An 18,316-nucleotide genomic window follows, 5' to 3' on the forward strand; every position below is an offset into this window, starting at 1 on the left:
AGCCAAGGTTATCCCCTGACCTCTATATATGTGCATGTGCATGGACACACACACACATACACACACACACACACACGCACACACACACATGCATACACAGGCACACATACATGCTCTCAGACACATAGACATACACAGAGACAGACACATACATAGAGACACACACAGAGAGACACACACAGACACACACAGACATACATGCAGACACATATTGAGTCATACACACTCATTGACATATTCACAGATGCACACATACACAGACACACACTTATATACACACATACTCTCAGACACATATACATAGACACACACAGAGACAGACACATACATAGAGACACACAGAGAGACAAACACAAACACACATGCAGACAGACACAGACATATTAAGTCATACACACACACTGACAGACACACACATAGGCATATTCACGGATACACACACACACTTCTATGAATTCTCAAGGGTAGAATATGTGGCCAGGATCATAGGAATGAACAGAGCAAAAGGTGTGAAGGCCGGTGGATTTCCGCCCCCATCCCTGTCTCAAAGGCAGGTTGAGATGATCTTTTAAAAGAGGAGAAACTGGCACTGAGAAACTGAAAGGCAACAAGGCCTCACCCGAAAGGTGAGGTGAGGGTTTCAGTGACTGGGCAACACCCTGGAACAGCCCTTAGGAATTAAAAGCAGCTTCTCCCATTGGCTTCAGAACCTTGCAAAAGAGTTATCTACAGTTGTCACAGTTTTAGTTCTCTGAGGAAAGGGAGCAAGAGAGAAAACATGAAACCCGGCCAGGTCACACATGCAGAAAACAGTTAGACTGGAATAATTAAATGAGTTAATTTTCATAAAGTGCTCAATCTACTGTCTGGGGCAAACGTGCTCCCTTCCTTGCTAGTAAGTACCCTTCCCCCAGTAACTATCTGCTAACCATATCCCATCCCAGTAATAGCTACAGTAATAAAACCAGCAACAGGTTTTTTTTACTTACGGAGACTAATGTACCGACTGCAGGCAACAGATCCATGTTTATTATTGCCATTTGATGGCGTCCTCACAGATGAAGAGGTGCTGTTGTCACTGAATGTCACTTTGATAGATAAGAGTGCCAGTTGGTTGAGTGAGGCAGAGGCCTCGGATGACAGCACTGAGCCTCCAAGTCTCTCAGTGGTCAGTGGTTTTTAAGAGAGGCCCAGGTATCGCCAAACACCTCTTCCAAGAACTTCAGTCCATCCCTGACACAACTCGTTGCAAGTTGTTTCTGTTTCTCTCAGGGCTGAGAATCCAGGAAAGGGACAAGAAGATGCAATAAGATAGCATTCAAGAGGGTCACACTAAGGAACAATCCGTTAGCTGGTAAGAAATATTATGGAGAAAAAGTGGAGGGACGGGTGTGGGGACTAATCTTAGGGGTAAGATGTAGCAGAATTTAACTGGGCAGTGCGAGTGACTAAGGACACTTGATGAAGTTGGAGAAACCGAGAAAAGAGAAAACACCCTAGGTTGACAGAAGACATTTCAGTCACAGAGCAACAGGGTACAGAAGTCCCTAGCAAACATATGCCTATGAGTTCAGACAAAAACAAGAGGTGGAGAATTCTCAGAAAAGAGTACTTTGCAAGAGATCATGGGTGGGTGAGGGCAGACGTCGTGGTGTTCAGCTACAAATCTGACCAGCACTCTTGAGGGACACAGCAAGACAGGTAGGTGTGTTTCCCTGTTGTTAGCATCATAGGGGTCAAGGTTGGGAGGAAGCTGATGAGGTTGGGGCTGCCGAAATTATCCATGGGAAAAGTGACACTGCCTCAGACTAGGATGACAACTTAAGACTGAAGGTCAAATCGAAAGGACCCAGTAGAAGAGAAACAAAGTCTCTTCCTCCTGTGCACACGAGAAGACAATTCACACCGATGGCAAAGACGTGCAGAATCGGATGTTTCTCATTTGTCCCCCTAAATGCATAAACATGCAGGTACCCTCTCCAGATGTATGTGTGCTTTACTTCGCACTACATATGTGCATATCAAAATGATAGCTGCAGACTGAAGAAATGCTTACTCGTATTCACCTGGACAGGTTTTGTTTGTTGGTTGGTTTCAGCTCTTTAGATGTGCCGACCCCCTGTAACTTGAGCACACCAACAACCGGCTGGGAAACCACTCTGGGAGGCATTTGTATAGAGAGAATGTTTTTTTTTAAAGAAGTGGCCAAAATGCTTCTCAAGCAGCTTGGCATGGGACAGAGTTTTGCTTCATGGTGAGGGTCACTTCTGGGTTCCTGAGAACACGTGAGTGAATGACACAGTTCTGGTAGAGTGGCCGTGCACGCCGCGGTAACTATCACAATAATGGTTGGCAGGTGGGTTTCTTCAGAGAGCAACTTGGCACACGGGAGAAACTGAGTGGATAGCTCAAGTAAGCTACAAGCCGAAGAAGCGAGCACTGAGTTTCCTTTAAATCTTTCAGACTCACATGAGCTGAGTTCAGCCGCATGTACATACCACAGGCAGATACACTCTTGATCGTGAATGGTGAGGTGAGTATTCAAGAGTAACCGACTAACTGTACCTCTCTAGTAACAATACTTGTTTTGAAATAATAAGGATATCTTTCGAAATATAGTGACCAACAATGGCTAACAATTTTAGGGTTATTAAAGAGCTTCCCATTTGTGCTGTAATTGTGAGGCTGGTATCAGTGTATTCTGAAATGAATGGTGGAAACAAAGGAAGGAGGGTGGAAGTCAGAGCCTCACAGTGGGGTTACAGTTTACAGACAAGAGTAGGAAGTAGAATGGTCCAGTGGGTGATAGAGTAGGTTTGGATCAACAGGGTGAGCTCCTATGGAGGCGAATAGAGGCACGGAGAGCTACGGAAATACCTACAAGAATCCATACTGTAAGAGAGAGGAGGGACAAGTGGATTTTGTTGGTCTATCAGCAAGGAAGCAGACATTTCAGTAGCAGAGTCTAGATATTGGATTCTTCTATTCTTCTCCAATAAAAAGAAATAGGAGTGTGGAGAAATGACTGACTCTTAGATTTGCAGAGAAGATTAAAGGATGGCCCTACAGCAGCTTGTCAGAACACACACACACACACACACACACACACACACACACACACACACACACACACAATTAAAAATAAAATACACCTTAAAAAAAAAAAAACAAGGTTCTACATTTGTAGACAACACAGTGAGAGGAAATCTAGTGACCTCTGTATAAAAACTCCATTTTTCTTATTCAAAAAGCTTTGTCTCAGTTTCAGGTTTAGGAATTTGCATATACACAAGATTATCTTATGAATGAGATTCAAATATAAAAAACACTAATATTCCATATATACCTTTTACACATGAACTACCAGTAATTTCACTCCATTTTTGTTTTTCCCATATCTTGAACACTCCTCCCTCCCGTCCCCACTTACAGAACACTGGGCTTACAGGTGAGGCCATGCTGGCCCTCTGCAATACCTTTCATAATTTTGTACGCGAAACAATGTTTTACAGTACAGGATTTTCCATTTACAGCAGGACGTGGTGTCTAGGCAGTTCCCAGTCATGAAACTTTTAGGATGTCAGACTTTATAAGAATGCTCAGTCTGTAATAATGGGGACATTCTAGGAAATGTTTGCTGGCCAGGGAAATTCAAAGGATAATGAGAATAAAAATCAAAACCTAGCAGGATCTGATGCAATTTTAAGTGGATACTCAGTATCAGTGGTACCACAAATGCTAACCTGGAGCAGCATTCATAGAGGACACAAGAAATGAGGTGTACAGTCAAGCAAGGCCACACCAAGAGTAGCCAGGTCCAACCGAAATAAAAAGTAGATTGTATATGTGGTGGTTTCAGTCACATTTTAAAAGGCAGAATGCATTTTTCCATATTTAATATATATTAAATTCACTTTGGTAACATTTTATTTATCCCAGTATATACTATATTGTGTCTTTTCAATGTGAAACAAACATTGCAAAAATATTTATTAAAGCATGCTGTATTTTCCCATCACTCGCCCTTCTATCCATGGTATGCTTGTATACCTGCAAAGCCGTCTGGACTAGCTATCTTTCAATGTTGCACAGCCTCATGGGGCTGGCGGCCCACAGTGAGCACAACACACCTTACATCGGATTTTAAAGAGGACCAACGAGCTAAGTTCAGACAGGGAGGGGTTATGGGAGAACACGCAAAGCCCCAGACAGGGGTTCACAGGAGGCTGCATCTGAATGAAAGTGTTCACAGACACTGCACAGATTTCCTATGTGCCCACACCGTTCATCCTGTGAGCGTGAACGGCATAGGTGCCGTGAGGTGCTCCTCCAGGATTCGCCTTGTTACGACCCTAACCTGTACTACCATTCACTGCCCTTCTTCCCCATTCACTTTCTACAGTTCTGCTGTTATATTTTGTATTTATGGATATCTGTCTAACTCAGGTGTGGAAGCCAAAGGGCGTCAGTTTCCACCAGGCCTCAGCCTCCTTTGATGAAACTCAAGTCTTGTTTCCCAGGAGCCAAAAAGCAGACCCTGCAGGGACACCGTCTTAAATCACGTTGTTTCTTGAAACTCAAATAGCCTCCTCCGCTTTCTCCCAACGATTTCCTTTTTCTGCCTCATTAAAAAAAAACCTTCAAAACCACATAGATTTTTTTAAAAAAAGATGCAATTAATTAGAGTTATATGGGGTGCTTTAAAAAAAAGGGGAAAGGGAGAAAAAAACCCACATAATTACTTACAAAAACGCCAACCAGGCTGAGGTATGGTGAGGCAAGACAACCACCAGTCATTAGCTGACATCGCAGCGGGAGGAAAAAGATACGGTATGTTCTTCCATGCGCCGTGTCCAGAAACCCCTGTGTGATGCAGGCTATACAATCAAGACAGCAAGAGGCACTTAGAGAGAGAGTTTCTGCCAGAGCTCTAGCCCACTGCTGGCTCGTTCCAGTCCTTTCCGAGTGGCTCAGCCTGTGTTTATCAACTACTGTTCTTTCAAGGTCAACGCTTAATGCTTTGGTCTCGGTCCCCAGGTTCCCTGACCACTCCATCACACCACCATCTTCCCTATCTTCAGTCCTCTCCCTGGGCTTCCCCCATTCCAGACAGCTCTTGTTCTTGGCTTTCTCTGTGAAGGGAGCTCTTAGTCTTCCGATACCCCACCTTTTAACAGTTCTGATTATATAAAGCTCTGTCCTCTGATCATTTTCCACTGTCGCTCAGGAACACCGCCCAGGCCTGAGGATTCAGTCACTTTCTCTACTCTTCCAAGGCTGACCTTCTGTTTGACATTTCTAGTCACTGACTAGACATATAGAGAGGTCATGGTGCCCAACGAACTTTTCTATTTTTTTTTTCTTTTAAAAAATCTTTTTATTAGATATATTTTTTATTTACATTTCAAATGTTATTCCCCGTCCCGGTTTCCTGTCCGTAAGTCTGCATTCCCTCTCCTCCCCATTCCCCATGCAGGTATTCCTCCTATACATCCCCCTTATCCCCCCACGCCCCATATTCCCCTGCACTGGGGATCCAACCTTGGCAGACCTGGTGCCCCAACAAGGCTATTCTCTGCTACATATGCAGTTGGAGCCCTGGGTCAGTCCATGTATAGTCTTTCGATAGTGGTTTAGTCCCTGGAAGCTCTGCCAACCAACTTTTCAAATCCCCTGACTGTACACAAAGAAAAATGGCCCATTTCTCACTGGGTCAGATACCTTATGAGGAGAAAGAAGAGAATGGGGGAGGAAAAGTCACAGCACTTAACAAGTCAACTGTGAAGAAAGGAGGCCATACCACTTGAAATTGGCACAGCTTTTAACTGGGCACCAGAACGCTATGGTCAGCTCTTGGAGCTCTGTGAAAGCACAGAAAAGGGAATTAGGATTTACCATTGTCTCAGCCACACAGAGGGATGAGCGACACAGTAGCTCATAGACGTAAAAATGAAGCAGGATCCATCCAGCTCCTTTAGAAATGACCTATGTCCTTTCCAGTTGTGTTCTCACAAACACGATCATTTCAAGGGGCATGAGCCCTAGATAAATGGGCACCTTTCTCTGTCACCGTGCCACTCTGATCTTAGAAAGCACCACTCAGATTTGTAAACAAGGCTCGGTTTCATTATTGCAAATCAGTTTTCTGGAGCTCATCCCTCCTCAGAGAGCTGAAATAATTGAATTTCTGGACTTGGATGGAGAAAGGTTTGGGCAAGAAATAATTATATTAAGGCTTCAAAAGATAGATCTCTAACTACGCTTTGGCAGCAGATTCCCCCGGAGGATTCTGATCCACTTCTTTGGTGCGGAGTTTTGTGATGAACTACACCCTCGGATGCAAACAAAATCCAAGTCAGACGGGGACTCTACCAGAGCATAAAGACAGCAGTTAAGCTTTTACAACTGATAAACAATGGCTCTCAATCTAAGGAGGATATAGAATGTTAATGTATAACTAGAACTCCTCTCCCCCCACAGTGAGAAATACCTACACAGTGAATTGAAGAGATACATGTAATCTGAGACTTTTGTTTGGCGTCATACTCATAACCTAAGTAAGAAAAACTATTTCCAAGGTGACAAACATCTTGTGTCACATAGCAAAATGAGAACAAGGCTCTTCCTCAACCTACTAATCTTCTCCTATCATATCAAATAAATGGAGATGGCTGCTCCTTCCCCAGTTTTTCTGCTTGATTGAATTTGATAATGAAAACGTCTGTTCCTTTCAGAGGGAGCACAAGTGTCATTCAGTTTTTACTCACCAGGCAGAGAATGAATGCATTTGTTTGGCTGTGCAATCATTTGAATATGCAAAATCATTTAAATAAGCACCCTTACGAGCTGCTGCACATCCATGGGTGAGGCAGCTTACAAGGTTCTCTTCTCCAGTAAATGGAGGCATGGGATGAAGGTGTATTCATGCTTCAAACATTGTCAGACTCCACCCAACCTCCCCTTTGCACATGCTCAGTCACGCCTTCCTTTCCAGGCTGGGTACTCAACCAGAAAACAGTGAAGGGAGCCAAAGCCCATTCCATTACCCCGAAGTCTTCCAGGTCAACAATCCAAAGTCACATGAAAAGACTAACTTTGATTTACCTCTCCAGGGAGCAGATATTTTGAAGAGCAAGCATTCTGGGCAAGCAGAAACCGAGCTTTTAAATGCACTTGAGTCATTTCTCAAAGTAAGAAGATACAAACAGGGTTTTGGAGAGTGAAATCTCTCATTTTATATTAAACAATTACAAAGGAGGACACTGTGTGACTAAGGCGTGTAATAACTAGAGGGGGCACTTCCCCCCTCTTCAAACGGTATGATGTCTGCCTCTCCAGTAAAATGATGATGGGGAGGCAAAGGCACTTACAAGGAAAGTTGTCCTTCGGATCTGAGCTGTTTGGTCCCAAAAACGTTGTGGTTTAGGAAAAATGCCAAGGGAATCTGACAATAGCTAGTAGACTCTTCTAGAAAAAGTATGAGTGAGGCAGATTGTCAACAGCACTCACATTAGCAGGCTATAAGAGCTCTGCCATCTAAGCTTAAAAGGTCACAAGAAGTATGCCCTTAAGGTCGTTCACCAGGAAGGACAATGATGCCAAAAGTCACTTCTTCCTCTTGACCTCACTGAATGTCACATGATAAGCCGCACATTCAGTTCATCCTGCGGTTCTCTTCAAGCTCTTTGGCTATTGCCAAGCCTTAGCCTTCGGTTTCTAGAGCAGGAGGGATGGCTACTTTCACAGACCCCTGGAAAGTCACATTCTACAAGCACAGTGACACAGTAGCCCATTTCTCCGAGAAAACAGAGCTGATGTTTGGAAAGCCAAGTGAGTACAAAGGACATCTTTGATAACAAGTCCCATGTCAACAGAATATTCAACTACATCAATAAATAATAGGTCATATGTGCATTTTCCTGAGTTTTAAGCATTTGTCAGTTTTCACTCGTTAGGCAACTCCAGTTAGCATTTCTACGGCAAGCAGCCTTCTGCCTACAGATGATTTCAACTCTCTTCTTTCCAGCTATAATTTAATTTTTTTCAGTGTGTGTGTGTGTGTGTGTGTGTGTGTGTGTGTGTGTGTGTGTGAATTCAGGCAAGTGCATGTCGCTACACATGTAGAGGTAAAGGACAGCTCTCAGGAGTCATTTCTCTGCAGGATCTGGAGACTGAACTCACCTTTCCCAGCCTCTGCACCAGCATCTCTAGCCACTGAGCCATATCCCTGGTCCCTAGCTTTAGTGCAATCCTAAATTCTCCTCACAAAATAGTGTAGTTCTAAAACGGAGACCACAGCTATGTTTTAAAGAGATCCTTTGCAACAAAACTTATACTTACACTGAAGCATTCCAAAATCCTCTTTAAGAAGCAAAATTTAAGAATGTGTTAATTACCCAGCACCACTTTAGAATATATTAAAAGTCAGTCCATGAACGCTGGCCAGGTACTGGCAGCAGGGCTCCTGGTTCACATGGACTTAATTAGTTCTTATTCGAGGAACCTGGAGTCCAAGAAAGGAACAGGCATAGTGGGTTGGGTGTAGACTCACAAATGCCCCCCTCTTTCTTTTTCTCTCCCTCTCTCATGAGCGTGGGCACATGCGCACAAATGTATGTGAGCTCACAGGCACACCTACCTGCATATTTTTCGGAAGGCTGAGAATAACTCTATTCCTTTCCTATCACAAATCTTAATCATTGCAAATGGTATTCCGCAATAAATGAAGTGCTAAAAATATCATACTGCTTAAGTATAGTTTAATCTAAAAAAAAAACTCAAATTTTATTAATTAGTGCTGTTTTGTCTGGCAGTGCTGGAGTTAGAACCCAGAACCCCCACTCATGGCAGGCAAATGCTCTCGACCACTGCCTACCATTTCTTCATAAGGAACTGGCACACACCTCCCCTGAAATGTCCAAGTAAGCTTTGTGCCAATACTCCCAAGGTCACACAGAATCTGAAACTCTGCCCAGAGGAGAAACCTGGACTTGGGCATAAAAACTCAGGACAGGCTTAGGGAAACCATTGCACAGACCGAATTTTCTGGCAATCATGTGTGCTATATAAAATGAACAACCAGGAAGAAGGGCTGTAGAAAAACACCAGATTTCTGAACTCCACAAAAACACATGAGCCTGTGATAGAAAACAAGGAATGAAGGAATCCACAGGCAAGGAATAGCAAGACAAGGTCACGGGAGGAAGAATCTGATGGACAGTGATGTCACAGATAACCGGGGCAGGAGAAAGAAACTCGTGACACTGCCTGATTGTGGAGGGGTCAAAGGCTAAGAGGCCATCATGTGACCTTCAGCCACCACATCAGGAGGCAGAACTGTGAAGGACAGCAAAGATGTCTGCTCAAGAAATGCATGGGTTCAGCACACTGACGTGAGGCCAAGGGTTCTCTGAAGAAACAAAGAAAACCAGAGAAGCCTAGATGTTAGTGATACTTGAAATCAACCAGGCAGCAAGGCAAAGGTCTTCATCAAGGGAAAAGAGAGACAGACGACTTAAAGAACCTCTTGAGGAAAATGTATGCACGAGGGTCAGCAAGCTAGCTCGTGAGGATAAAATGTTTGCCATCCAAGCCTGGTGACTTGACTCTGATCAAGAAACCTGGGTAAGAACGGAAGAGGAGAACTGACTCCAAACAATTATTCTCTGACCTCCACGTTTGCACCACGATAAAACACAAAACTCACGCTATGAGTGCATGTGTGCATACACACAATAAATAATACTTTTCCTTTCTTTTCACAATTCAAAAAACATTTATCTGTTTATCTGTTTGGGGTGTGTGTGTGTGTGTGTGTGTGTGTGTGTGTGTGTGTGTGGTGTGTGTGCGCGCACGCGTGTGAACCACATGCATGCAGGAATGCCCAGAGGCCCAAAGAAGTTGTTAGTTACCTCACACTCGGAGGTGTGACAGCTGTGAGCTGCCATAAGGGCGCTGGGACCTGAACCCAGGTCCTCTGTAGGAACAGCTCTTAACTACTGAGTCATAATCTCTCCAGTCACAAACAATAATTTATAAAAATACAAACATCCATTGGTACCCATAGATTTTTAGACTCAGAATTCTGACTAAAATCTTCCTATCGGAGCAGTGGTGGTTGATGAACACTGTGCTAGAATCATTCAACTGGTAAACCCTAAGGGAGCTCCTGGCATGCTGACTGTAGTTGCGCTAATACCAGCAGAGGCTGACAGAAGGCAAATGATGCCTGCTGTCACCTTAGGAAGTGTTTGGCAGGAGAGGTTCCACCCTGTGTCTTCTGCCTTTCAAGAGATGTCCCTCCTTTCCCCTCCCTTCCCCCCATTCATTTAAACCTCCGGTTCATTCTTTCAACACATCCTGACAGGCGGGAAGGAAGGGGCTGTGACATGTTCTAAGCTCTGGGGAGTTTTTGGTGAGCGAACAAAAGTCCTAATCACCCAAGAGCTTATATTTCACACAGAAACCAATTATCTCCGAATGCAAAAGCATTGCAAGAAAGCATTGTTAATCTTCTGCACCATGAAGTATTTATTCCTAATATAGCCCTACAATTATTCTTTTCCCTAAGCAGACTCTCCAGTTCACTGATGTAATACTTCCCTGACACGATACCCTCACAGTTGACTGCCATTAAAATCGGAAGATGAGACATTTTCTTTAATGATGTTGGTATGACTCCTATAATCTAGCTCTTTTCCATGCTCCCATAGGCAACCCTAATGAAAGGGAACAAGTCAGTCAGAGTCCAAGGGAACCAGTGAGTGCTGGTGACTGGACTCCCACAGCGGGAGATGATACCACACTTAAGTCTACTGCCTTCTCTTCGCACCCAGGTTACCAGCATAGCCTTATATGGCACTTCCATCAAGATGGGCAGAGCAGGTGGCATCTTCAATGTCTCCCCAAAGTACAAGTAAAGAGGTGGAAGAAGGCTTGAGAGGTGGAGCCTGGAGGGGAGAGGAGGTTATGTTATTGGTGGCCTTGCCCTCAAAGAGAGGTGGGAGACGCCCCTAGCTTCCTCTCCTCCCATTATTTCTTATTGCTGGCCACAAGGTGAGCAGTTTTGCTCCACCATGTAATCCCATCACCACGTTACCTCACCATAGGCACAAAACAATGGGACCAACCAGCTGTGTACTGAGCTAAAAATCTAAGAGCCTTGTCCTTGCGGATTGACAGAGAGCCTACTAACCACACAGCTGACATAGCTGTTCACACTGATGTCTGGTATCTTAATAAAAAGATGTTGTTTACCATGTTTTGTGTTTCTTTTGCTAAAACTAGTGACGAGAGCCCACACTTTAAAATTTGATGCATTTTCTATGTTTTTGTCAGCACCATAATTTCCCCAAACTCTGGGACAGGATTCTAAGGGTCTGGCACTCTACAGTAGGTAACCCATCAGCATCACCTCTTCCTCAAGAGCCCCACTTCTGGGGCGTTCCCCACTCTTTTGCAATCTGCACCTGCTGCTCTCCAGACTGCTGCCCAACTGCTGCCTTGGGACTTTCTCTGTCAGGGATCAGAGCCAAAGCTGAAGACTCGCTCATAGGAAAAGAGAATTAGAAAGAGGGACAGAGAAAAGGGGCCCCTGAGGCACATCATCGGGGATATGAAATTCATCAAGGGGTATGTATAAAACAGAATGTTTAATGAGCTACTTGGTAACTACCATGATACAACAAAGGACTGAATTTATCCCCATTGGGGAGAAAAATAACAAGAGCGTTCTTCACGTACTGATGCTTAAGTCAACCTTCCTTCCTTCCCTTCCTCCTTCCCTCCCTCCATCCCTCCTTCCCTCCCTTCATTTCTTTCTCCCTTCCTTCCTTTCTATTTGTTTGTTTGAGATGGGTCTCACTTTGCAACCCTGGCTATCCTGGAATTCATTATATAGACCAGGTTGGCCTAGATCTTACAGAACTCTGCCTGCCTCTGACTCCTGAGTATTGGTGTTAAAGGCCTGCGCCACGAAGCTTGGCCATAGCACCCATTGATATAAATGCCTTTTAACTTGGGTTCTAGACTCACTGTTATATCATGTCAATTCTTATATTCTTAGTGCTAAGTTTAGATAATTATTTTAAAAGCCCATCACCTCCTGCTCTGGCCAGCAGTATTTTATCAGTCAAATATAATATCTTTATTAATTCCATTTCAGTATTCTTGATAAAATTCTTACTTTCAGAATAAGTAAAATGGTGTTAATAAGTACTTTGTAGATCTATTATCAGGGACGATGGTATCTAATTTCTAATTTAGCATAGTAAAACTAAAAAAAAAGGTAAGTCTATGAATTCTCTGGAGTCTGACATTTAGGTTTCTGGACATTTATAGGATATTTAAAGTCTAAAGCAAATGTCCTTCCATTCTCTTGCCTATTTTCAAATTTTGGCAACTTTTTTACTCTTAAATATTTTACCTTTTAAAAAAACAATAATAACAAAAATCTGTGGGGCATAAGTTGACATAACCTCTATTGAATAGTTATCTATCAGGTAACCAAGTACAAACTGCTTGACCTAAAGAAGACTGAGACGGCTGTAGATTATTCAAGAAGCAGCCATCTAGGAATCAAGGCAGAGTTGTCTAAAATTCAAAACTTAATTTCTCATTCTTCACAAGGCCACTACAACCTGCACGTGCCCGGTACCTTCATTAGCAACAGAGGGATACTGTGGTGTCGCCCTGTAGTTCCTCAACCTCTCAGTCCTGTTTTGGATTACACTACTAGCTGTGCTTTGGCCCTGTAAAAGCAACAGTGATTTATCTTAGGCAATGTGCTGTAGCCTCGCTAGGCAGACACGAGTGCAGAAGTGCGCCAACTTCAATAGTGGATCCATTATACCATGAAGAGAAGTCATTCAGATGGAAAAGGTTTGGGGAAAAAAAAAGCAAAAATTAAAACCACCGCCTCCCTGAGGGACGATGAATGATGTGCTTTGAGTTCCGCATATGGTACATGATAAGATGTTTACTCCATCATGTCAGATCCTGTACTCTGGTTCTGAAATTATCAAAAATAAAAAGTGAAGGGAGAGAGCCAGCCTTCCTTCCATGGATGGAAGGGAAGCCATCCATTCCGTGGGAGAATGGTGCCAAAGGTAACGTGATATACTTCCCCATCTCACAAGCGATGAGAGATACTGCAGAGCAAGGAATCCAAGGCAAACACGGGGTGAAGAGAGAACTCGACTAACGCCATGCTGTCCCTTCCTCTGAGACAGGGGTCGGGAGGTCGCATGCCAGGAATGGCAGGATTTTTTTCTCAAGATTTGTTTGGAATGTTTTGAATTTCGATATGGCAATGCCTCAGACAATTTTACTCTTGTTTTTAGGTCATGTCTTTGTGGGAATTAACTTCAGTAAAACTCTCCTTTGTCTAAAATATATGTTTGGATACAGTGGGAGGTCCCAGAGGGTTTGTAGATTAGTGCTAAACAATAATTCTTTGTTTCAGAAGCGAATTATAGAGAAGAATGTCATTGACTACCTCTGTAATTGTCAGAAAACTTTGGCACTGTGATTTAGTCTGTATTAAAGGCGGGAGTTGCCACCTTTATCAACATGATATCTATTGTGGAATTTTAATGTTTATTGTCTCAAATTCACAACCTTTCTTGCATGATTATAAATGAAGTGGATAGTTGTTTTAATACTTTTGAACAGGCAGGCATTGAGACAAGGTTTCTCTGTGTAGCTTTGGCTGTCCTGGAACTCACGTTGTAGACTAGGCTGACCTTGAGCTCAAGAGATCCACATGCTTCTGTCTCCTAATACTAAAGGCATGGGCCACTATTGCCAGGCCCAATTCTTTTTTTTTTTAAAAACATCAGAAAGAATAAAGAAAAAAAGAAATCAAGAAATTGTAGGCTCTAGTCCTAATGTGAGCATACTACGGCTCTGTGATTTATATCAAGAAATCCAACTTCTTTGTCAACTGACATTTATACTCCTGAAGGAAGACCAGCAGCGGCAGCATCATGGAATAGCAATTCCAGTGGACGCACTATGCCACTAATGACGTGACACCAAGATGGACGGATCAGGAAGTCAGGGGAAGAGGGAGGGAAGGAGTGGAGACGGTAGGTAAAGAGTTCCAACTTGAAATACTCACACAAACAATGTCATGAGAGATGTATGTCCTTTAATTTGCTTTCTCAAAACTGAAGATACATCACACATATACACTGGCATATTTTATATGCCCTGTGTAACATATTTAAAACACCTAGAAAATTTGCCACTGCCTAAGAGATGAACAACGCTTAATTCTAACTGAAGCTCAGCGGCAAAGCAAGAGACAGGTATTCTCTGCCTGTCAATCGACAGTCTATTTCAGGTCCAATGGGAAAAGACCAGGGACTTATAAGATGGGAAATACAATAAAAGATTCAAACAGGCCAAATGCCTGCTGGGAGTATCTAATGATCATCTAGTCTATTAGCAGTCAGGAACAGTTAGAGTCAGTGTGCTGATTTATATCAGATGCTGCACCAGACCTGGGAAATTTCCTAAACATGTCACAAGTGGCCTGCCTCCTTGAATTATGGACTTCAACATCAAAGGAGCTCAGAATCTATTCAGAAGATGAAAGTGAAATCTGGTCCTTGCCGAAGACAGAGGCAGCAGGGAATTCAGTCCTCCTCATTTTCTTACAGGATCACGTGGACAATTCCTCAACCCCTGAAATTATGCTCCAACAGCTGAGGGAAAAGCTTAGGGCAGGTCACTAACTGGTGTTTCCTACAGGAACTAGGATGAGAAGGCAAATTAGTGAGACTGTCCCTGGTTGATATAATGAGGTTTATCATGATGAAAACTAAGACATTGATAGTTCCTGTGTGCCTGCAGTATAAAATCTGGCTTCTGGCTAACCCTCTATAGCACGAGGTCTGAATTCAGTACCTGCCCATTTTTCATGTTATATTCTCTTATTACATCTTGACTTTCAACCATACAGCAAAGAGCTAAAAAGTCTAATCAGGGATTAAAGGGATAAGGAGGTATAAGGAGATGCACACCATCCAATGGTTAAGGATCTGATTGAACATCGTCTTCACTGTTTCCTCATGGAATGCGAAACATGGGTGCATCTTCATTCTAACGCCCTTGTGTTTTCTGTTGATGCCTCAAATCACATGTATAAATGAGCAGAAATCAGCATGTTCTTTAAAGAATATATAAAAAATAGGAGTGGGAGGTGCATTTGAGCACAAGGGCCCTTGAAGGCTAGAAGAAGGTGACAGATCTCCTGGAGCTACAGGCAATTGTGTGTCACCTGACCTCGGCACCAGGAACTGAATTCAGGCTCTTCAGAAGAGCAGCAAGTACTCTTAAGTGCAGAACCATTCCACCAGCTTCCAGAATGCTCTTATGGAATCCGTTGCTAAACAAATACTACATGAGTTCCTAGAGTCTCCAGTAGTTATCTCTATTTGCTAAGTTTTAATTGGAGCCCTTACAGCTAAAATGTCAGAAGTCAAATCACCTCCTTGTACCTGGGAAGGGAATGGAGACTCTGTAAAAAAAGATTTCTTTCTTTCTTTTTTTTTTTTTTATTAACTTGAGTATTTCTTATATACATTTCGAGTGTTATTTCCTTTCCCGGTTTCCGGGCGAACATCCCCCTCCCCCCTCCCCTTCTTTTTTTTTTTTTTTTTTTTTTTTTTTTTCTTTTCTTTTTTTCGGAGCTGGGGACCGAACCCAGGGCCTTGTGCTTCCTAGGCAAGCGCTCTACCGCTGAGCTAAATCCCCAACCCCCCCCCCTCCCCTTCTTTATGGTTGTTCCCCTCCCCATCCTCGCAGCCTTATTTATAATAGCCAGAAGCTGGAAAGAACCCAGATGCCCTTCAACAGAGGAATGGATTTCTTTTAGACTTTATACAAAGTCATCAACATTTGCCTACAGCTTCCATATAAAGATTGCCATTCTCACAATCTTATTAATCAATAACAATGGGAAACATTCAGATGGAATTTATCAAATTCCTGACCTTTGCCAGGCTTGTTCACAAGGAAATGCCAGCAAGGAGGTGTGACAAGATTGAAAATGGACTTCAGGTAGCTTTCCTAAAAGACAAAAGGACTCTATTGTTTTAAGATAAAAGTGAAAGCAAAATTTGTAGGCAGTAAAAGATTTGGGGCCTCTGTGAGCACATGGTTTCCTCCAGTTTGATCTGAATAGAAAACCAAACAACCCAGCAAATATATTTCCTGACCATTCATCCTCAACTGTAGGAATGAGAGGTACCGCGGGAAAGGGCTTTGTGAGGAATTAGCAAGAGCAGGGAAACCTCACATTATATTCTTTCTGTGAAACCCTGTGAAGAAATATACAAGGCCTGCCATTTGTAACTGGACAATGTAAATGAGATTCCTTGGCAAGACTCTGAGGTTTCACCAGCAGATACTTTCTACTCAGTAGACCCAGGACTGGCTGGGGGCCAGGAGAGCTAAGAAATGTTGTTCTTGCATTAAAAGAATATGGGCAGTACCTGCAACATCCAAAACACAGTAAAATACACTTGTGTGGCATTCACTGGGTGGAGTCTTTCATGCATTGTGGACACTAAAATCTGAAGTCTCATAGGAAATTAATATTTCCCTATAAGCTACATACAAGTTCTTACATACTGTACCTTCCCTCCTCCAAGCTTGGGATACACATTAATAGTAGAATGCTTGCCTAACCTTTATGAAGTCCTATGTTCATTCTCAAGCACCACAACAACTAATAAAGGAACAATAAATAAATAAATAAATAAATAAATCACCTCTCCTTACTTATAATATTAATGCAATTTAAATGATACATAGGGACAGATACAGGCTTGTTTGGAGTTTGTTCTTCCACTTTTTTTTTCCCACCCTGGTTTGGATGAATCTGTAGATAGGAAACCCGCAGATAGGAACCCACACTACGGTAGTAGTAACACACTGAAGGAGCAGTGCACGAGTGAAAATGACCTGACTAAGGCATCCTCCCATCAGCACCAGCTAGGTTGGCTGGCTGGCTCACCTAGGCACCGGTAAGGAATCACGATGTGGGTGTGCGTCTTGCACTGCTTGCGGCCCCGCTTGCACCAGTTCTGGATGGTCACTGGCTGGTTGGCTTCCACCACGTTTGTGATCTGCAGTTCAGGGTAGACCTAGGGAGCATGGGAAAAGAGGAAGTCATTACTCTTGGCAAAGCGTGACACACAGACGAACGTGTCAAACCTTCACTGTCATTCGAAGGTCCCGTTATTCCCTGAGAGCTAAGCTTCTGCTCTGCTTCTGGCCAAGCATGAACATTGTTACAAAGGAAAAGACCTGAGTGACCGTACCCAGTAGTCCACTCAAAGGTGCCTTGCGTTGAGCTGCCTGTTCAGACACTGTCCAGGGGGAGTTAAAGTAGCAACGTGGCAAAGCAGAGATTTTTGAAAGCATGAGGTCATTTTCTATGTAAAATAAATGACTAGTGAAGACCACAGCTTTTGAAGGAACACTGGGATTGATATATTTAAGGATATCATCTCTACTTACATTCAACCCACTCCTATCTGACAGATACTTTATGCACAGAGCACGGCACACAGCCAGTTCCCACACACAAAAAAATCAGACTCTGTCCTCAAAATAGTTTACATAAAAATATTTTATTAAGAGCGTCTTCAAGAGAGCCATTTAAAGGATGGCACTCAGGAATTCTCCTCCTTCAGTAATAAACTACTTATCTCTTTTCTGTGATGACTGCTCTCTGTGAATCATGCTGTTTGCTGATCACTTGGAATGAAATGTCAAACTCAATCAACTAAAATATCAAACCACCTCTATGTAATAATAATGGGTAGAGACTTGAAAGAAAAATAGTAATACAAAATATGTCTCTAAAGTGAGCCATTTTGCCAGATAAATAACCATAGAAATAGCTTACTAAAGGCTTTAAGGAAGCAAATGGCTCTAACTGGAGGTGATTAATCCAGGAGGTGAAGGTGAGATTGTGAAGGGAATTGGATACAGTCAAAAAGTGGTAAGACAACAGATTTCCAACTCTGGAATGGGCTAAAGGGTTTGGTGAAGACATATTAGAGAAAGTGAGCCAGGAAGGACAGTGCTTGGGAGAGTTTAGGAATTAAAATTAAGAATCAGAGAAAGTGGGCTAGGGATTTAGCTCAGTGGTAGAGCGCTTACCTAGGAAGCGCAAGGCCCTGGGTTCGGTCCCCAGCTCCGAAAAAAAGAACCAAAAAAAAAAAATTATAAGAATCAGAGAAAGTCCCAATTATTGGTAATTGCAAGGAATATAAATATGGCCATCAGATGGAGTAGATAA

General features: G+C 42.9%; 1 protein-coding gene across 6 annotated transcripts in view; it reads right to left on the minus strand.

Moving 5' to 3' along the window:
• The window catches only part of App (amyloid beta precursor protein), a 216,812-nt gene that overhangs the window by 130,211 nt on the left and 68,285 nt on the right, over positions 1 to 18,316 (minus strand). For all 6 annotated transcript variants that reach the window (XM_087576826.1, XM_087576824.1, XM_087576823.1 and 3 more), the window contains exon 3: positions 17,024 to 17,153. In XM_087576826.1, coding sequence (XP_087432952.1) covers positions 17,024 to 17,153 — 130 coding nt within the window. The remainder of the gene's footprint in view (positions 1 to 17,023; positions 17,154 to 18,316) is intronic.

Source organism: Rattus norvegicus, chromosome 11 (genome assembly GCF_021556685.1).
Source record: "Rattus norvegicus strain SHRSP/BbbUtx chromosome 11, alternate assembly SHRSP_T2T, whole genome shotgun sequence".
NCBI lineage: Eukaryota > Metazoa > Chordata > Mammalia > Rodentia > Muridae > Rattus > Rattus norvegicus.